This window comes from Numenius arquata, chromosome 18 (assembly GCF_964106895.1).
Source record: "Numenius arquata chromosome 18, bNumArq3.hap1.1, whole genome shotgun sequence".
In the NCBI taxonomy this organism is placed as follows: Eukaryota; Metazoa; Chordata; class Aves; order Charadriiformes; family Scolopacidae; genus Numenius; species Numenius arquata.
Window position 1 is genome coordinate 7,813,040 of NC_133593.1, and position 19,471 is coordinate 7,832,510.

The window sequence follows — 19,471 nt, forward strand, 5'->3', positions numbered from 1 at the left end:
CTTTTAACGGTCAGTGTCTGTTGCTGCTATTACAGCACCAGAAGGACCCATAACTAGAATTCACCCTTCAGTGAAAACTGCGCCATTATTATTTCCAGTGTGTTAATTGTGATGCAAATACCCTCTTGCTGGTATTTCACAATAGTAGGTCAAAATGATCTTGTCAGAAGTCTGACTGGAAATCTTACCCCTCCCTTCTGTTTCCTGTTGTTCAAGCCTTTGGATTGGAAGCCTGTAAACAGAGTCTGGTGTCCAAGCGAAACTTCACAGAAAGGGAGGACAAAATAGATTGCTAGTGTTTTGCTGTGGCCAGGTCCCTGATGGGAATGTGTAACCTGCTGACACTTCCCTGAAGGGCAGAGAGAAACAACCTTAACGGTTTCCTGGAGGGAAATAGCTTCCTATGAATTTAGAAAGGGTAAAAGCGATGTATTCCTTTCCATGCTATGTGTTTTGGTTTGAATGAAAACCCATCTTTGTCCTGCTTTTTGCATCAGATTAGCAAAGTGGAATTGTTGGTTTATGCAGCAGAGCGTGCTGGTGCCCAGATTGGGCTGGATATATTGTCTGGTCCCCCTGCATCTTTCTAGGTAGCTACAAGTGCTGCACTGATCACCTGCCCTGCTGAGCCCTGAGCTAGTGCCAGGAGCGGTCAGTGGAGGAGCTGATGGGAGATACGCACATATATCTGCCTTGCTGGTTCTGATCCCACAGCTCTTCCAGCTTATTCAAGGGACAGGAACCTATTCCATGCTCTGTTCCTGCTGCCAGTGCTTCAGGATTTGACCGTGGTGGCTGACAGTGGCAATGACCCAGATTGTGTACTGACCACTCTCATGTGTGGGTTTAGTGGGGTTTTTTTGTTTGTTTGTTTTTTCTTACCATGGCAGGCAGTTTTTCTTATCTGTCAGTTAACCACTGTCACTCATCACTTCTGGGTTTTGCTTAATTTAAAGCATCCCTGCCAGCCCTCCTGTAGACAGGCACAGGGAACTCCAGAACACCTTCCTTTTCAGGGTCTTAAAACACTTAGTAGAAGTTGACCCTCGCAAGCTGCTCCAGAGGCAGGTAAGGCAGGTGAAAGAAAAAAATAATTAATTTCCTCAAGGTCATACAGCAAAATTAGATCCAGATACCTTTTCCAGGATTATGTTTCCCAGCCCTGTGTGCAATCACAAAGTTGTGTCTCTACACAATACAGAGATGCTAGCAAAGTGCAAAGGGAAAACTTAATCTCCAGTAAGCCTCCACTGGGACCGGGGAGTGGGTTTGTTTGCTAGACTAGCACAATGCTAATGGTGCTTGTGGTGTATGTCTTCAAGCATCTGATCTTTCCAGCCGCTTTTGAGTATCTTTATGAAAACCAGGCTCTTAATATCGAGGGTTAGAATACATCTTACCTTCATCAAACCTTCAATGGAAAAAGTGTTGCTCTTTTTCCCTGTCCGTTCCCATGCACCAATCTGCTGCTTTTCATAACATTAAGTGCTGTTCATATATATGTGCCATACGAGCACAGTCATGTGTAAGTATGGCTTTTGGTGCTAATAAATATTAGTCCTGTCCCTCAAGAACTTTTCTTGAAAAGCGACACCCAGGACTGGATCCAGTCCAGTGACAAATGTGAGGCTCTTTGTGCAGACAGCTGTATTTAGGCTGGAGCTTTGTTATAAAAGTCTGTATTGTAATTGTTTCGCACAGTAGCAGTGTCAAGGCAGCTGCAGCACTAGGCATTGCCTCTTGTGTATTTTGCTTCCCTCCTTGCACTGTAGATGTTTATATACATTTGTGGATTCTTAAACTCATATCCTTAATGTAATCCTAAATATCCATTCAAATGGATATTTCTCCCATTTGAAACATGCGTTTTTTTTCTTTGTTTGTGTCCCCTCCATCTTTCCAGTCAAAAGAACTACAGATAAAGAAGCAGTTTCAGGATACATGCAAGATCCAAACCAGACAGTACAAAGCACTGAGAAACCATCTGCTGGAGACCACGCCAAAGAGTGAACATAAAGCTGTCCTCAAACGGCTCAAGGAGGAGCAGACCCGGAAGCTGGCTATCCTGGCTGAGCAGTATGATCACAGCATTAATGAAATGCTCTCCACACAAGCTGTGAGTCGCCTCCGAGGGACCCAGGGTTCCTCAGCCAAATAGGGATGTTTGCATTTTAACCAATCTGTATCCTGACAGCAGGCTATCTGCTTCCTTGCTACATGCGCCGTACCCAGCACAGTCATCCCTCTGTATTTAAAAAGCAGCATTCAAACATAGAGGAAGGAGGTGTATTACTCCCTTCAGGCAGGTTGAAGTGGAAGATGCTGTTGCAGAGATGCAAAATGATGCATCTGTGTGGCCAGAGGGCTGCTTTTGCATGAAGTCTGACAGCATAAACGTCCCTGTCAGAGCATCGTTAAGTAACGTGTAGCTTGCTGTCTTAAGTCATTTAGGTTTTGATTTGTCAATGATACCAACCAAAGCATGTCCCACTGGTGGAAAATGCTCATTGAGTCATGGAGGAGTCTGGAGTTTTCGCTGTAAATCTGAAATAATGTTAAAAGTGTGAAAGTTCTGTGATTCCTTCTTTAAGAGATTCCTTCTCTAAGTAATGACCCTATGAGCAATGCTTTGAGTCCTTGCTACAACTGAACGTGCAATTTTCTTTGCACTTCTTGCCTATTGTGTCCCGCTCACATCACTCTGTACAAATTTGATGCTGTGAGGCAGGGTATCTGGCTTAATTTATGTATGGGAAGGTTAAAAGTTGAGTATCATATTGCTTTTAGGTTTATGTCATTATATTCTTTTGCCCGAAGTCCTACATTGGCAGAGATACAGACTTAAGTCTCCTGCGTGCAGGTAATTGGTCAATGCAGCTGAAGAGAGCAAGAGATGTTCTCTTTGCCTCTAGCAAAAGGAGAGCTGTGGATGTTAGCACCTCCAGCAGTCTGGTCTCTGCAGTATGGATCGTGGTTCCTGAGGCGCCACCGCTCATCAGCGTCACTCGCCATCAGCGCTGTGGGCTCGCTGTCACCGGTCTTTGTCACTATAGGTCCTCTGTTCAGTGAAACGAAGTACAATAGAGACCAATTGTATTGCTAAGAAAACAGAATCCTATCCCATTCTCTCCCCCTCCTCGCAGTCCTCCCCTGGAGTGTCATGAGTGGTTACCCCATAGTGAAACGTCTCTATTGTCTGTCTTTCCCAGCTGCGTTTGGATGAAGCACAGGAAGCAGAGTGCCAGGTTTTGAAGATGCAGCTGCAGCAAGAATTGGAGCTGCTGAATGCATATCAGAGTAAAATCAAGATGCAGGCAGAAGCCCAGCATGATCGGGAGCTGCGTGATCTTGAACAGAGGGTATCCCTCCGTCGGGCCCTCCTTGAGCAGAAGGTAAAATGGGCAGGCGAGCGTCATTAGCGCGCTCCATATTTTAGATCTTCAATTGCACTGTATCAATAGAGAGAGAAATTGCTTTTTACCTTGCTGTATATAGCAACACAGATCATTTGGGTAGTTGCCGCGCTGGGATGATAGCTCAGTGGCACAGAGGCTAAACTTTCTGCTAGCTCAGCTGTCCTGTGTGAGCAGCTTCTGGCTGGGATAGAGCTGCTTGGAGCGTGCCAGAGGGAGCCGTGCCTCTCTGGGCAGAAGGGAAAGTGAACTGTTCTTTCTGCCTCTGAGCTGCAGATTAGCTTCCCCAGCTCATTAGAGGACAGACAATAACAACCTAAAGCTGGGGGATTTTTTGAAGTTTGCATGGTATCAGCAGTAGGTTTCTTTGGGGGTGGGGGGACATAAAATGTATTTGAGACCCTGTGTTTTATGGTAATATTTTACTGCTGCTCTGCTCCATTTGTCAGCCCGCGGAGGCCAAGCTGCAGTTTCCCTATGAAATTACATTTGTTATAGAACTGCTGCTGTCTCCAGCATTTCCCGAAGCAAACTGAAGTAGCCAGACCCACAGGCATGGGTGACCCTCTGCTCCCTAGATTTCACCTTGTTATTAGCTATTGAGGTGTGCAGTGCCAGACACATGGTGTGTCCAGAAATGTGTGTGAGTGGCCTACGCAAACCAGGGGAAGGGAAATGCACCAGCCAGTGAAAGGAAATACACAGTCAGCCTTCCTCCTGCAAATTTTTTCCCTTTTGATTTGCCTTGTGGGTGCCAGCCATTGCAATTCACACAACACTTCCCAACTTTGCCAATCGGCGATTATTAAATTAGGGCGATTACTCTGTGGCCTAGAGGTTCTTCACGCTTAACTTTTCCCAGAGGCGAAGGGATGGATGCTGGGCTGACAGAAGGCCCTCATTAGAATTAAACTGCTCCACCTCACGGTCAGCCCAGGAAGCATCTCCGAGAAGACGGCACAGTCCTGTTGTGCTTTGGTCTCCTGCAAGGAGACGTGAATCTCTGGAAGTAATTGAATTTGTGCAAACAGAGTTCCCGTGAGGCATTCACGTATGTAATAGCCGTCTTTAGACCCCATCACTAATTACTTTATTCCTGTCCAGGAATGCTCCCGTCACAACCCTGCCTGTGAGTCTATATTTATGCTGGGTGTGCATTGCCCTCTGGCGGCACGATCAGAGGAGAGCTCTGGGAAGGAGTATGGCACAGGAGCCTGCTGCTGGGCACTGCTCCTTGTCTGTGGGAGCAGCATGTATTGCCTTGCATGTAGGGTTATATTAAAAGTTGGAAGTGAGGCCAGTGACTTAAGGAAACACGCATCAACCAATAATAATGTTGTATAAGTCATTCAGTGTGGACCAGGATTGAAGTCTCTGTACGAAGAAAGCCCCCACAAAGCATTTGGCATCAATAGTGGTAACAGGAAGCTTAGCAATGCTAAGTCATAGAAAAAAGATGATAAAATTAAGACCTAGCATAATTTTTCTCTGTGTGTTTGTTTGCCCTGTGTGTTCCTGTGTGAATACTGTGTTAGAACAGCAGAAAACTGGACGGTCCTTCAGCTTCCATAGGTGGGAGCCTTTATTTAGCAATCCATGCAGTGCTAGCACATTGCACATCCAAGTCGTGGACCCACAATGAGACTCGTTCTTGCTGGAGTTACAGCTGCTTAGCGGCAGCTCAATGGAAAACATGTGGGTGAGAAGGTAGATGCATCCTCCTTTTGCAAGGGTGTTCTCTGGGGGAAGGAGAGTGTTGCTCTGTTTTTGTGAGAATTGAGTTGTGAGTATTCTGGTGTGGTCGCTCAGCGATGTCACCTGGTATTTGCCTGCCTGTGCTAACTGAAACTGGCAGCCAGAGAAAGGGCAGGTATGTGTGCGAGATGAATGTCTGAATTTATATGCACAAATATATACATAGCCCGTGGCAAAGTCAGTCCCTGATGTTCAATAATAAACCAGCTTCCAGAAGTTAGGGTGTACCTAGGACTCTGCTTCCTTCTCAGCACAGTGCTCTTTATTTTTGATGGTGCCCGTCACCATAGTAACTCACCGGAGTGTATATGTCTGACTTAGGCTATGGAGGGAGTAGCCAGCCCCATCGACGCGCAGCCTTTCAGTGCCAGCGGCTGAGGTGCTGTACAAGCTATACCCGAGGCGATGTTGGTTGTGTTGCACCAGTAATGAGCATGTCCCAAGAGTGTCTTTAAAAGACTTCAGATATATTCATTTCCTTCCCACATGCCTCAGACACCTCATCTTCAGAGTCCTGCATCCTGAGGTCATTTCTAAGTGATGTCAGTCTAATGCGCTGCGTTAGGCACGTGAAGTTCAGTTGTACCAAGTCCTGTCTGTGATGCTGTCACGCAGCCTGAAAATTGAGGTGCTGAAGACACTGTCATTTTGAAAAAGGAAGAGGAGGATTCTGCTTAGATAGCAGGACTGGAAGAAACGAGCGGAGCATTTTAAAGAGCTAATATTAGAGAAGGCACTTTCTTCCTCTTCCCTCTTTTCCAAGGCAGCTGACCGCTCCGTGGCTTTCAGGAGTGAGCAAGGCTGTTCTGTGGAGAGAGTCAGTGTCTCACCTAGTGCTGAGAAACGGGCGAGTGGATAAGGCAGTTTCTGAAAGCCCCAAATGGCTCAGGAGATGACTCACGCTGGAGCAGATTGTTTCCTAAATTCCAGATGAAATCACTTTGCGTATTCCCTGACTAAGGCAAGAGAGTGCTTACAAGTACAAGCTCTGCCCAGTACCTTCAGCACAGACCAAGATAACACCTCTTGGCTGCGTTGCTGCTGACAGCAGGGGAGATGCCAGTGAGCTGTGCTAAAAGTCTTGGCTGCTGCTTTTTATCCATTTGGTCCTTTTCACTGAGGCCAAAAGTAGCTTTTTCAGTGCTGGCAAGAAGATAATGGAGTGATTCTTTGGTTCTCCACCTGACTGCAAAGATTTCAATAAGAAAGGCTTTCATCCCTGTCTGATGGGTGTCAGGAGGCTGTAACCCCATGTTTTCTGTACTTAGAGAGCTGATCCCGGTGCCCCTACCAAAGTACCGTTGGAAACCGATTTGGAACAGTGTTAGGGACAAGAAATTGGAGTTGCCAGCTTGCATATCGTCTAGCTAGTAATCTGCCACACAATTCAAACATCGCTGCCTGCTTTCTTTAGCCACACACCCTGGAGAAAGTATCAGGGTAAAGAAACATGAGAAACCAATTTAGGAAAGGGGTAGATAGGAGGTGATAAACACGAGCTAAGAAAACCTGGCCAGTGAATGCTGGAGAGGAAACTGAACGTGGGCTCGTACATTGAATCCTGGAGAAAATAGCAGTCGTCATCGTCAGATTCAGCTACCAACAGTGAAGGTCACATTAAGCTGTGTTGGCAGGTATTTGACTGTATAGGCACTGTGCTTGGCTGTATCTGAAGGTGCTTTCCCAGGAAGCTTTTATGGAAGCTGTAGACTTTGCTGCATCTTAAAAGATTAACCTTTGTCAAGCTGTTAACATCACTGCAGACTTTGGCTTCGCACCCCTAAAACTTCTGTATTCACCAGGGAGCAGGGACCGAGAGCCTCCAACTGGTGTTCACCGTGCTCTGGCATGTGCAGGTCTGGGAGTTACCCTTTTGCATTCAGAACAGATTGTGTGTCAGCGGACATCTGATCTAGATCCAGTCTCATGTAGAAATGTGGGGAGAAGGTTCCTCATTAGCTTGCTGTTAACAGGTCCTTCAGAGAGTTGAGGCCATGCCTGTAAAGGAGTCCTGCTGCTACAACTGTTTTCTTTTTTCCTTCCTAGATTGAGGAGGAGATGCTGGCGCTGCAGAACGAGCGTACTGAACGGATACGAAGCCTGCTGGAGCGTCAAGCTCGCGAGATCGAAGCCTTTGACTCAGAAAGCATGAGGCTAGGTTTTAGTAATATGGTTCTTTCTAATCTCTCCCCCGAGGCGTTCAGCCACAGCTACCCGGGAGCTTCTGGCTGGTCCCACAATCCTACTGGGGGCGCAGGACCTCACTGGGGTCATCCCATGGGTGGCCCACCACAAGCTTGGGGCCATCCAATGCAAGGTGGACCCCAGCCATGGGGTCACCCCTCGGGGCCCATGCAGGGGGTACCTCGAAGTAGTGCTATAGGGGTCCGCAACAGCCCCCAGGCTCTGAGGCGGACAGCTTCTGGGGGACGGACGGAACAGGGCATGAGCAGGAGCACAAGTGTTACTTCACAAATATCCAATGGTTCACACATGTCTTATACATAACTTAAACAATAACTGAGGGTGGCAATTCCACTGGAGCTGTCTGCCAACAGAAACTGCCTACAGACACCAGCCCAGCAGCCTCCTCAGTGCGGTGCTGACGTGTGGAAGCTGGGTGCACATGGAATATTGTATTCATTTTGTAAAGCATTACGTTTTGTGTTTACTAACTGGGATGTCATAGTATTTGGCTGCAGGGTTGGGGGGGGTGGTTTTTTGGTTTCTTTGTTGTTGTTTTTTTACTTTTTGGAGGGGTCTTGGGAGGGCGTCTGAGAAATATATGCAATTAGTCAGAAGAGTTGGCTGGTGGTCATCACACTGACAGGACAGAAGGGCCTCAGACTGCCCTCATCACGCGATCCGTAGGAAGTCTGAGGGAGAATGGAGACCTCCTCCCATGTCCATAAATTTCGAACTGCCACCCTGCAAAAACCAGGCGAGCTGCCTTTAAACCCAACATCCAGGGGAGGAACAGCTGGATCTTCTGTTCCATTTTTATTTGTCATTAAATTGGATACATTTCTAGGGTATTGCCTCTGCCAAGAGGCATTTTCAAAGACTCGTAGGTGAGGAAGAAGGGTGAGAAGAGAAGCCAAGAGACACCAGGGCTCAGCCGGGCCCTTCTACCCAAGTGCCCGCTCTGTGTCATGTGAGAAGTGACGTTCTCTCAGAAGGCACTGGTCAGCTTCCCGAGAAGCATATAGGTAAAGCTGTCGGGAGGGAACAGGCTAGAAATGTTTGAAATTGTATTCCTGCTTTGACACTCCCTGACTGTGCTGCTGGTAGCTCAGACAAGGTTGGGCAGAGGAGCGTAAGTAATGCACTTGTACAGCTAATACTGTGACATCTCATTTTAGCTAAGCATCAGAATAATTCCTGGAGCCCAGCGTAGTCCTTTTTGCTCCATTCAGAAACGTTTAGACTTTCAGCCTATCAGTCTCAAATGCCAGAGGTATTTTGAAGGATGCCATAGTCACAAAATGCCATTGATTGGGTTTTTCATTATTACACTACATCCACCAATTTATATTACCTTTTTGGCTTGTTGCAATTTCCTGTTTACATGTAGAGTGTAGCCAACTGTTTAAATGTTTAGTTGCCACAGTGTACCAGGAGGAGCTGAGCCAATGACTCTTTCCCAGCTGATGACTAACCCACATCACCACTGTAGATCTTGCTGCATGTGAGGCTCCTTTTTATTATTTTTTCGTTGCTGCAATACTTCACAACTTTTTACAGTCCCTTGAGATGCTGTGATATTTTGGCAGCATATCACACCATGCGAGAAGGCACTACTTCCAGAGGCTCATTGGAGCTGCTGTACTACTGAAAGGAAGCAAAGGAGGTTGTGAAATCCATACGGTGATAAAGGGGTCAGGGAGTCTCGTTAAACCGAATGACTTTGTGGCATCGTGTCATCCCTTAGTGCTGGGAACCGGAGATGCCCCCCATGCTCTTGTGCTGGGTCTGGGTCAGCCTGTGCTTGGCTTGGGGGTAGGGGAAGAGCAGGTAGATGAAGTTTGGCTTGAGGCAAAGATTTCCATCTTAGGGACTGACCAGCCAGGGTTCTTTGTAAATGTTTTTCCTTGCACACTAATCATCTTGAAGAAAACACTAGCTGCTAACTCTAGGATTTGCCTTTAATATGTTTATAGGGCTCAAAAGCAAGGTTTTCCGAATGTGTTTGTCCACGTGACATATTTATATAGTAAATACTCTAGTGTCTCGCTGCTGTTCAGTACTCTCAACAGGGCGACGTTCTTTTGTTAGCTAAATTAACATCCACTCCCAATCCTTAACTCTCTGCCAGTGTCCGGTGAATCCAACTGGGATTTCTAGGATCTTGACGTAGCATATCACTCTAATCGAAGATGGAAACTCTACCAAAATATGTTTGAGCAGCCCCTTAGTAAGGAGCTCCGTAGTACTAACAGTTGACAGAAGCCTGGGATGAGGCTGTGGTCCCATGGAGGTGACTCTGGTTGCCCCCTGGGTCAAGTGGTGACCGTGAATTGTCCTGTCCTTTCCTCTGCTATGTTTTTATGTGGAATTGGATGTTTTGGGGTCATTCTTTTGCATTGCAGTGTTGTTGAAACGCAGCGCAACTGATTTAGGAAAGGTACCTGTATTTTCCTGGGGTTAGAAAGAAAGACAAAAATGAAAGGCCAAAATTGCATTGGGATTTACCCTGTGAGTGTGGAGGGTGTGCCCAGAGCATGGTGCTAACACAGCGTTTTGAAGTTCAGCTCCTCTATCACAAACAGCAGCAGCAACCACAGGGACAGGCTATACCTGCAAGTTCAGTGGGTTCATTCTTTTGCTTCTGTTACGGTTTTGAATTTGGTCAAAGTCTCTGGCTTAAATTGAGCTACTTCAACAGAATTCTCTCAACCCATCTCTTTGTGTAATGTCAAGCATGACTGAATGCTGAATCCAAATGATGGCTAATCCCATATTGGCTTTTTTGTATTCAAAAAGAGTTGTGTAGTAACCATTTTTACATGTATATCATGTGCAGACCTGGACTATTCCAACAAGTTAATATTTTAATTAAAATAGTTTGCAAAAACTGATTCAGATCAACTGGTCTAAATGTGTGTGTCCCTGTGTGTATGTGGGGGAAGGAAAGTTGTCCCAAACGAGCCTGATCTCCAGAGAAAGCGCCCTGTTACGCAGCTGTAGCCAGAGGGACTCGGGGTCAGGCTGTGCCTTGGAGGTGTATGAGGAGGCCCCTGGTGTTGAGAATTTTAATGTATCTCGGGTATATTTCTGAGATACATGAACAACTATACACTAGAGAGACGCAAACACTCTCTGAATCAGTTTGCAAACTCTATTTTTAAAACTAAGACCAGTTATTCCCTATTGTACCCGTTGCAGTCATGCCCTAACTTTGGTTTTAAAAATACTGTAATCTGTAAATCGTGGAAACTACTCCAGTACCTCAGCAAAGATGTTCCCTTACGTCTTTTATGTTTGTATTTAACACTGGGGAAACTCTTCTGTGTGGACTACTTTGCAAACTTTATTGCAGTATTTTCAAATCACCAGCTTGACCCCTGAAATCTCTTATTCTGTGGTTGTTTTTCTCTCCCCTTTGCAAAGACCTAAAGTTCTGGTGTAGGTTTAGCTCAGAGATTTAAAAAAAAACAAAAACAACAAAACAACAAGCAGAAGAGCCAGCATTTTCACCTCTGTCTGATTTGAATATCTTTTGATTTTATTTAATTAAAATCAGTGAAAGGGACCACGTTTTCCTTGTTCTCCATGGTCCCGGGGAGTCAGCAGCCACCGCTCCCTTCCATGTTGAACGTTACGTGCTTTCTTCCTCAGATGCAGCACTGAAATGGAGGCCACGGCTCTGTTTCACCTGCATTCGCTCCCGAGCCCGTGAGCTTCAAAGGGGTTGAAGAAATAAATGTGGTACGATACCAAGCTTTCCACAGAAAATTCCCTGCAGCCATTCCTCGCCTGGCTCGGGGCCAGGCTGACATCGCTCTCTCTCCCACCCAACCCTTCCACTCCAGAAGAAGGTGCATCGCACAGAGCTGTAACCTGCCCGGGGTGCACCCTGCTCCATCCCGGGGTGATGCTCTTTATTAACACCCCCCCGCCCCCCAAAGCCCAGGGAAAAGGCTGCCCTGCCCCCTCGCCCCTGCTTTATGTGCCATTTCTTGAGAGGCAATAAATCGTATTGTACCACTGTCTACCATTACTCTGTTGGATACGCACATCTCTCTGGATATATATATGGTATCTCATTTGTATATATTTATATACTCTGTATGTAGGTGTGTGTGGGTATAGGTGCGCACACACCCCCTCATGCTGTGCATTTCTGTCAGGGCACTTCAGTTCTGCTGTTCTTTAAAACTCCTGTTCGTGAGCAAAAGCAACCCCTGCGGCGGGGCTCTGCGGGGCGAGGGCACGTACGTCTGCGCCAGCAAAGGCAGGCAACAGCCCTCGCTTAAACACTGCCCTGCTAATTGTAGCTTTCTTTTTCTGGGGCGCGGGAGGGGTAGGATAAGCTGCTACGGGTGTGCTGTAAAGGAGAGAGCTCCCAGAGGGTACCAGAAAGTCAGAAGACAGCAGAGAAGATGGTTCAGGGCTAGGAGGGCAGTTGAGGCGATGTGTGATGTGCCGGGGAGGCGGTGAGTGGGCCGGTGAAGGGCTCAGCGGGCTGAGCTCAGAGTCCCCAGCTGCGTCTTGCCACCAAAGATCAGGAGCCCGGCACGGTCTTGGCACGCTGCACCGGCACGAGCTAACGTTCGGCATTCCTGAGTTCGGGCCGCCACTAACTCGGAACACTGTCTGCCTTTGTGTGCGTCTAATAACTAGAGCAGGTCTTGTGGAGGATCAAAAGAGAAGATAAATTGGAAGATTTAAAAGATAGTGTGTGTGTATATGTGTGTACAGCTCATACATACATACGTATATACACACACAAAGTTCGGGGCCATTCTTTGTTCCGCTTAGGCATGTGTTGTTCTGTTGCTCGAGTCCAGTAAGCAGAGGACAGCCTTGTTCTTCTCCTTGGGGCTTGCTCTGCATTTCTAGTAAATCTTGCCCTGGTCTTTCTCATAGCAGAGGGGTGAGTTCCATGCTGGACACCATGAGCTGTGAAGACCCTTCTAACCTTCTCCTTTGTCCTCTACAGACCCCATCTTAGGGAGATATCTTGCAGTTTGGGCGATAAATGGTTCTCGTGTGTGTCAAGTCACAACTGTTCATCCAGCTGCGATATTTACCCCCCCCAGGGAAGCCCAGCCAGCTCAGCAGCATGCCAAACATGGGCTCTCTTCTTTGTGCTACTGGAGAATTTGGAGGCGGTTTTTCCCCCTGTCCCCTTTGGAAGGTCTCCTTGCGAGCTTTTTTAGGTGAGGTTTGGTTTTGGTTGGGACATCCTTTGCCCTTTCACAACGAGTAGTGTTGTCTTTAGGCTGTGCTCCTGCCTGTGGGACTTCGCTGGCCGGCAGCGAGCCCGGAGCCTCGTGCCAAGGATGGAGGAGTGGTGGAAGCCCAGACGGGGACGCCGGTCGGTGTCCCTCTGCTGTGTTTGTTTCAGTTTGCACTTTTACGAGTCGATTGAGCCGGAGTCTGTTGAGAAATACGCGTGAGGCGCTTCGGAGGGTTGTGGGTAGCTGTTTACAGCCAAAAAAACAAAGCTGATAGATCTAGTGGTCATAGTAAACATCACCCCACCAGGGAACGGTGGCAGGACATAACCCTGGTTCCCGTTGCACAATGAGGTTCAGCCAGCTGGGGCCGTGACGCTGCCTGCTCATCCCTGCCCTGCCCCTCAGCCCGGGCCTGGCTGGGGAGGGAAAGGCCTTTGTCAGCTAGAGAGGGACTTAGTAAATCGGATTTGCCGACAAACAAGCACCTTAACCACCGAGCTGTGGGTCTCGATACTTGCACTTCACCTGAAGACTCCTCTGGAGGGGAGCAGGAAGGCAGTTTGGTACCTGACCGTTGGCTTTGCACCCGTCTGGTGTCCTCAAAACATCCTCAAGCCATGTCCTAGGGAAAAAAAAAAAACCAACTCCAATATCGGTTCCCTCTCTCCTCGCTTTCTCTGAGTGCACACACTGAGTCCAGGAACCAGGAGGGGCGAGCGTTGCCCCCATGGATGTGAACAAACCCGGGGGGGGGGGTGTCTTCCCCCCCGCCCCACCTCGCTCCTCCGGTCCCCTGCCCCGCTCCCCACCCCTGAGTACGGGTACCTCAGAACATGCACAGTTTGAATTTTCACTGACAATTAGTTTAATTATTGTGAGTGAAAAGAATTGTAATTATCTGTAAATATGTAGTTAACAAATTGACCTAGTTTCTGTATTTTTTAAGTTTTTGTACTAAAATTTATAGATACAGTATGTGCCAGCTAGCAAAAAGCTACTGTAATTGCCAGTCGTAGTTCAGCATGCACCTAATCCCCGAGACTTGTCGAAGTGATGCTGTAAGGAATTTGTGCTTAATTATCGCGGGCTGGGGAGGCGCAGGAGGGCTTGGGGGGGGGGGTGAGGGAAGGGGGGCAGCGGCCGCTCGCCCGGGGCTTTCGGCTTCCAGCCTTCGGCCGGGTTTTCCGTGTTGGCTGTGTGTAACCTCCTTCCCTTGGGCGCCGTGTGCCGTACCGTGGGCAGTGCGAGGGATGGAGCGGTGGCTTCCAGCTTTTCTCTGGAGCTGAACTCGACGGGAACCGAGTTCGGGTTCTTTGCTGCAGTTTAATACCGGCTTATTACTGTATTTCTCAACCTCTCTAGAAATGATCTTGTTTTCCCCTTCTGACTGCTTTTGTCTTAAACCCCGAGATCATCTAAACCTACTGGAGGTAAAAAAAAGAAAAAAAAAAAAGAAAAAAAAAAAAAGAAAAAGAAAAAAAAAGGAGACTTGCATTTAAGATCGTTGCCTGCTTTTAGTGCCAGGATCACGCATTTCTATGGCAACTCTGAGCTCAGCAGAGTTTAGAAATCAGCGCAGGGTTGTTAACGAGCTGAAGTACGTCGCCGCTGCTTTTCCAGGGCTCCGGCAGAGCCCGACCGCAGCCGCGAAGGGTGAATTCGTGGGTGTGATGCTGTCGCTGTCGTGTGTCCGGGTGTCCCTGCCCCGGCTGTGGCTTGCGCTGCAAGACCCGCTGCCAAGCGAGGGGTGGGCTCCCCCCACGTGTCCTGGGAAGGAAGTCAGGACCCGTGCTCCTTGTCTGGTGGCAGAGGCGAGTCTGCGAGTGGAGAATGGCTTTGCTGAGCGTCCCAGGCAGCGGTGATAGAGGAGTTTGAGCGCTGGTGAAGCCGTGATTTCCAGGTCTGGTTTGTCCTGGAGGTCGTAGGGGACGGGAGCTTGTAAGGATTCAGGTGGCAGCAGAGAAGGAGAGACATTCACGCGCATATGGGTTTGGCTTCTGGCAAGCAAACCACCCCCTTCCTTCCTTCAGCTTTTCTTCCCTCCTGACCCCCCCGCAGCTCTTCCCCCTGCTTGCTTGGAACAGGAACATTTTTTTTACCTGCCTAGAAACAGCTAAAAGATTGGGGGGGGGGGGGGGGGGCAGGGGGCAGCCCTGATGTAAATAATTAACGTTAACAAAGTGAAGTGTGTATAACATAAAAGGCTACAGCCCTTTGGTGACTTGTAAATGCTTGAGGAGGTTCGTGGTGAGACGTGGAGGGCCAAGCGACCTGCCTGGGGCTCTGCAGCCATGGCTGCCCCACCGACACCTGGGGGCCAGCAGGTCGGGAAGGGGGGGGACACCCTGCGTGCTCACCCCGCGTACCTTAGCCGTGGGAACCCCCCTGGTTTAGTGGATGGGAGGGTAGCGTAACGTGTGTAATACGGATAGGAGAAGCTGTGTGAGGTGTGTATAGTGTATATTTTTTAAAAATAGCTTGCTTGTATTGTGAAGATTTTAAAGACAAACTTGAGAATTCTAGCCTAACTATTAACACAAGTTTAACATCAGTTACCCCACTGGGTTCAGAGCCTCTTGAATGTATATTCCTTTTTGTAACCTAAATGACCTATTCTTCTACCAGTCAGCCAGACATCCTATTTATATTTTTAATTTTATATATTACTTTCCATTTGTTTTCATTATTTCCAGCATGTTTCTGGGTTTGGTTTTTGTTTGTTTGGGGGGGGGGGGGTTGGTTGTTTTGTTTCTTTTTTTGCACAAGCATTGTGTGAAATCAAGGAAATGTTAACTCAAACCTGGTATTTTCCAACCTGTTCCCCCTTCCCCTTCCTCTCCACCACCCCTCTTTTGTTGTTTTTTTTTTCCTTTCTTCCGCCAACAGTTTGGGATTTTCTGGGCTGGGATGCAGCGGGTGGGAGGAGGGGATGGCTATTTTCCATTTGCAGCTTCTGTGCAAATGCCAAGTCTTTTTGCCAGTCAACTAAAAACGCTTCACTTGCTGGTTGCTTTAAAAAAAAAAAAAAAGAAAAAAGAAAGAAAAACAAAAAAAAAATGTAACCTTATCAGTCCGACTTAGACCATGGCGGGAGGAGGGGAAGTGCACACCTGTAGCTGCACAACTCTAGCTTTGGCTGCGAAACAAAAGCCAACCTTTCCTAGCCAGCAGGTAACGGCGAGGCAGCTCCAGCCCCGCCGGCTGCCGGATCCTGCCGGCATTTTGCTGGGCACGAGCCCCGCGGTTCGGCCGAGCCGTGCCGGGGAGCCACGTGCCGTGGGCTCGCTTTTCACGTGCACAAACCCCAAGAGCTGCCTACTTGATGACAGCAAAGCTGTTGCTGCTTTTCCTCTCCTCCTTCTCCTCCTCCTCCTCCTCCTCCTCCTCCTCTTCTTCCTCTCCCCCTCCCGAAGGAGGTCCAGCTCACCAACAAGAGCTCGCCCAGCGCCCGGCCCCAGCGCCGTGGCCCATCTGCTCCGGGGCATCATCCAGGTATATATAGCAAAGCCACCGCGGCGCCGGGGGAAGGTGCCCGGACGCGGGGTTTTGTGCCACGGAGCATTAGTTAGAAAAAAAAAACAAAAAAAAACCCCACACACATATCTGCTGTTTTACTATGAACACTGGTCTGAGGTTTCCAGGCCCAGCACCACGGTGATGGGCCACGAAGGATTTAACTAGGGGAATTAAACTCCTTCCTGCTTCCGTGTCTGGTAGCACCAGCTGGTATGAGTGAATCTACAGGTGTGCGTTTTCCTTCTTGTAGAAAATGCCACAAGCACTAACTGGTAAGGCTTAATGTACAGTATATTGTCAGTATTCTGGTATTCTTCTGGTTCAACATACATTATAGCTCATATATAACCTGTATTAATTGTATAGATTGTGCATTTAAAGCTGTTACCAAGTTGTCAGAAAATAAGAGAAGAGAAAAAAATAAGGTCATATGTAATATTTTGTTTGTAAGTATCCTTTGTATCATAGCAAAGGAAATGTTAAAAAAAAAAAAAAAATCAACTGTAATAAAGTAATTTTAGTACACGGAGTGTCTGCCTGCCTTTCTGAGCCCCCGGGACCCTGCCCCGGGGCTACCGGGTGTAGGACCTCTGCCAGGTGAAAACGGGGGGCTCGACGGTGGGACCCCCCCACCCGTGGGGCCGCGGCAGCCCCTTCCTCCCCTCCTCAGCCCGCAGGAACTCGGCCATGGCCCTGAAGTATTCCAGCACGGCCTCGTGGGCCCAGCAGCGCCCCGGTCCCCGCCGGGGGAAGCTGCAGTGTCCCCCCCGGGGGGTCAGCAGCAGGAAGAAGTAGGGGCTGCTGCGGAAGAGCTCCAGGGGCAGGCTGCGGGACGGGGGGCCGCGGACGGGGTCGTCGGCGCTGCAGAGGCACAGAACCGGCACGGCCACCTCGTCGGCGTCCCGCAGGGGCTCGTTGCTTTCCCAGTAGGCCTCCCAGCTGGTGGGGCGGCTCTTGGTCCGGCAGAAGAGGGCTTCCTCCAGCTCCCGCAGCGAGCGGCTGCCCAGCAGCCCGGCCACATCCACCACCTCGGCCAGGGACCCCGCGTACCTGCGGGGAGGGGGTGGCCACCGTGGGCTGGGGGGCATGGCGATCCGTGCCCCATGGGCTGGGGGCTGCGCTCCAGCTATAGCCTCATACATAGGGACTAGGGGTAACCTCCAGCCCCCACCCCGGAGCTGGTTTGGAGGGGAGTCCTGTCCCAGCCCCTTGCTGGGGATGCTGGAGTGGGGGGGGTGGTCCTCACAGTACAGCTGGCGGCAGCCTGGGTGCCATGGCAACGGGAGGCAGCCAGCGCTCTGCTCTGTTGCCGTGACAGCAGCATTCGCAAGGGGTATCGGGAAATGGGGGGGGGAGGGGGGACAGGGGGACACCCTGCTGCCCACCCCCACCCCCTGGCCAACAGAAACCCACCCACCAACGCCATCCCTGCAGTAACCACCGTGCCTGGCTGTGCCCACCCTGGCTCTGCGGAGCCTCAACTTGGCACCTGTTTGCCCCAAAGTTTTGACATCTAACCTGTTGTTTGGGGTTTTTTTGGGTGGGTTTTTTTTGGTTTTTGGCCCTCATTTAGCCCTTTGTGTGTGTGTGTGTGTCCCCTGCAAAGGTCTCAGCACTGACCAGGGAGATGCTGCTTGCCCAAGGCCTTGGCACAGGGCAGTGTGTCTCCCATCCCATCCCATCCCACGCCAGCGCTTGGCCCTCCCCAGCGCAGCCGTGTTGGGCAATGGGGACACAGAGGCATTGGGACAGAGGGGTGGCAGCTGCCAACCCTCAGCTGTGGGTTGGTGGTCATGGGGTGTCGTTTCCCCCCCCCAACCCCACAGGGCAGACACCTGGGGTGAGGTTCTGTGGGCAAGCAACAGTGCAGGGGTGGTAGCCGGCCCTGCTCAGCCCCCAGGGTCCAGTGCGGGACAGGGGGATGGGGTGGGGGGCTTTGCCAACCCACCCAGTGCTGCTGTGACAGGTGACAACTCTCTCAGACAGGGACCCCCCCCCCCCCCGAGATGCTGCCACAGCCCAAGGGAGCGTGTGGTGGCCAAGCTGGCCCCGCAGCAGCTGGCTCCAGGCTGGTGTTCATTAACCAGCGTGTTTTGCTGCTCTCAGCACCTCTGCCCCCACACTGGGGCTCCCGCTGCCGCAGCAGCACTGTGACACATACACCACACACACACACACACACACACACACACACACCACCCAGGGCTGGCTGGGGGGCTCCTGGGGCACTCCACCCCCCCCTCCAGCCCCGAGGGACCCCACTGACCTGCTGAGTCCCCTCTTGAGGTGCAGGAGCAGCGGCCACTCGTAGAGCCAGGGCATCCCGGCTTCTAACCAGTCCCGGCCACGGAAGATGGGGGAGATGCAGGCGGCGGCGGCCAGGTGGCTGGAGGAGCCACTCTCTCCCAGGTAGGCCAGCAGTAGCCCCGAGCCCGAGCCCTCACTGACGGCCAGCAGCGGGGTGGCGGGATGCCGGCAGCGCAGGTAGGTCACCGCTTCCCGTAGGTCCCCAGGGTCCCCAAAGGGCTGGAGCCGGGGGGTGGTGAGGGGGCAGCCGTTGTGGCCCCGGCGGTTGAAGATGACGGGGACGAAGCCCCGCATCAGCGCCCGCAGCCCCAGCTGCAGCAGCCCCCCCGTCACCTTCCCGGCAGCATTAGGGATGAGCAGCAGCACAGGGCTGGGACCCCCCACATTGCTACCCGCAGCCCCCCACGGCCCCACCAACCAGTCCAAGGCTACCAGCCCACTGTCGGGCATCTGCAGGAGTTCCCGGGCCACTGCCGGCTCTGGCTCGGGCAGCTTTAGGAGCTGCCGCAACATCTGGAGCCGGGGCCAGCGTGGCCACAGCCAATGCCCCCCCCAAAGCACCCCCGACCGCCCCAAGCTCCGCACCAGGTGCTGGGCCAGCCCCGAGGGCTTACACAGCAGGCGGCAACACCCAGAGCCATCCTCGGCGATGAAGGGGATCCCCTCCTCTTCCTCCTCCTCACCCCAGTCTCCAGGCTTCTCCAGCCTCCCTGCCCAAAGGCGCCAGCCCAGGAGACCCAGGCCAGTGAGCGCTGCAGCCACGGCCACCAGAGCCTCGGGGGACACCATGGGGGCAGCGGGAGCCCCGACCGGCAGCCCCGGTGTGCTCGGCGGGTTCTCAGAGCGATGGCGGGGCCGTGCCGGGAAAGCCCTGCCCCGGGGCTGGGCGAGCGGTGAGGCCGTGGGGCTGTGCCGGGGATGGCGTGACCGGCCGCCAGCCGGGGCCGAGGGGACTGGGTGAAACGGGAGGGACACGTGGCCGAGCCCTGCCTGACGCCGGGGTAGGGGGGTGGGGTGCGTGTGAATCCCCTGCAGCGGCACCCCGGGGCAGGGACAGGACCCCCCCAATGCCGCAGG

At 50.9% G+C, this 19,471-nt stretch overlaps 2 protein-coding genes across 6 annotated transcripts in view; one reads left to right on the forward strand and one right to left on the reverse strand.

The window, feature by feature from the left end:
• The window catches only part of TAOK1 (TAO kinase 1), a 43,092-nt gene extending 26,487 nt beyond the window's left edge, over window positions 1–16,605 (forward strand). For all 5 annotated transcript variants that reach the window (XM_074160769.1, XM_074160770.1, XM_074160768.1 and 2 more), the window contains 3 exons: window positions 1,904–2,116; window positions 3,210–3,392; window positions 7,215–16,605. In XM_074160769.1, coding sequence (XP_074016870.1) covers window positions 1,904–2,116; window positions 3,210–3,392; window positions 7,215–7,676 — 858 coding nt within the window. In that variant the 3' untranslated portion in view covers window positions 7,677–16,605. The remainder of the gene's footprint in view (window positions 1–1,903; window positions 2,117–3,209; window positions 3,393–7,214) is intronic.
• A 54-nt stretch (window positions 16,606–16,659) lies between these two features.
• Window positions 16,660–19,183, reverse strand: ABHD15 (abhydrolase domain containing 15). Its single transcript, XM_074160838.1, has 2 exons — window positions 18,354–19,183; window positions 16,660–17,137 (listed from the first exon to the last, which is right to left on the reverse strand). The coding sequence occupies exons 1-2, from the start codon at window positions 19,181–19,183 to the stop codon at window positions 16,660–16,662; spliced, it is 1,308 nt and encodes a 435-aa protein (XP_074016939.1).
• Window positions 19,184–19,471: the final 288 nt, after the last annotated feature.

Excerpts from the sequence above, each read along its gene's own strand:
- ABHD15 (XM_074160838.1), bottom strand. The coding sequence starts at position 19,183 with ATGGTGTCCCCCGAGGCTCTGGTGGCCGTGGCTGCAGCGCTCACTGGC. Across the intron at positions 17,138-18,353 it reads CTCAAGAGGGGACTCAGCAG|GTACGCGGGGTCCCTGGCCG; the intron begins GTCAGTGGGGTC and ends CCCTCCCCGCAG.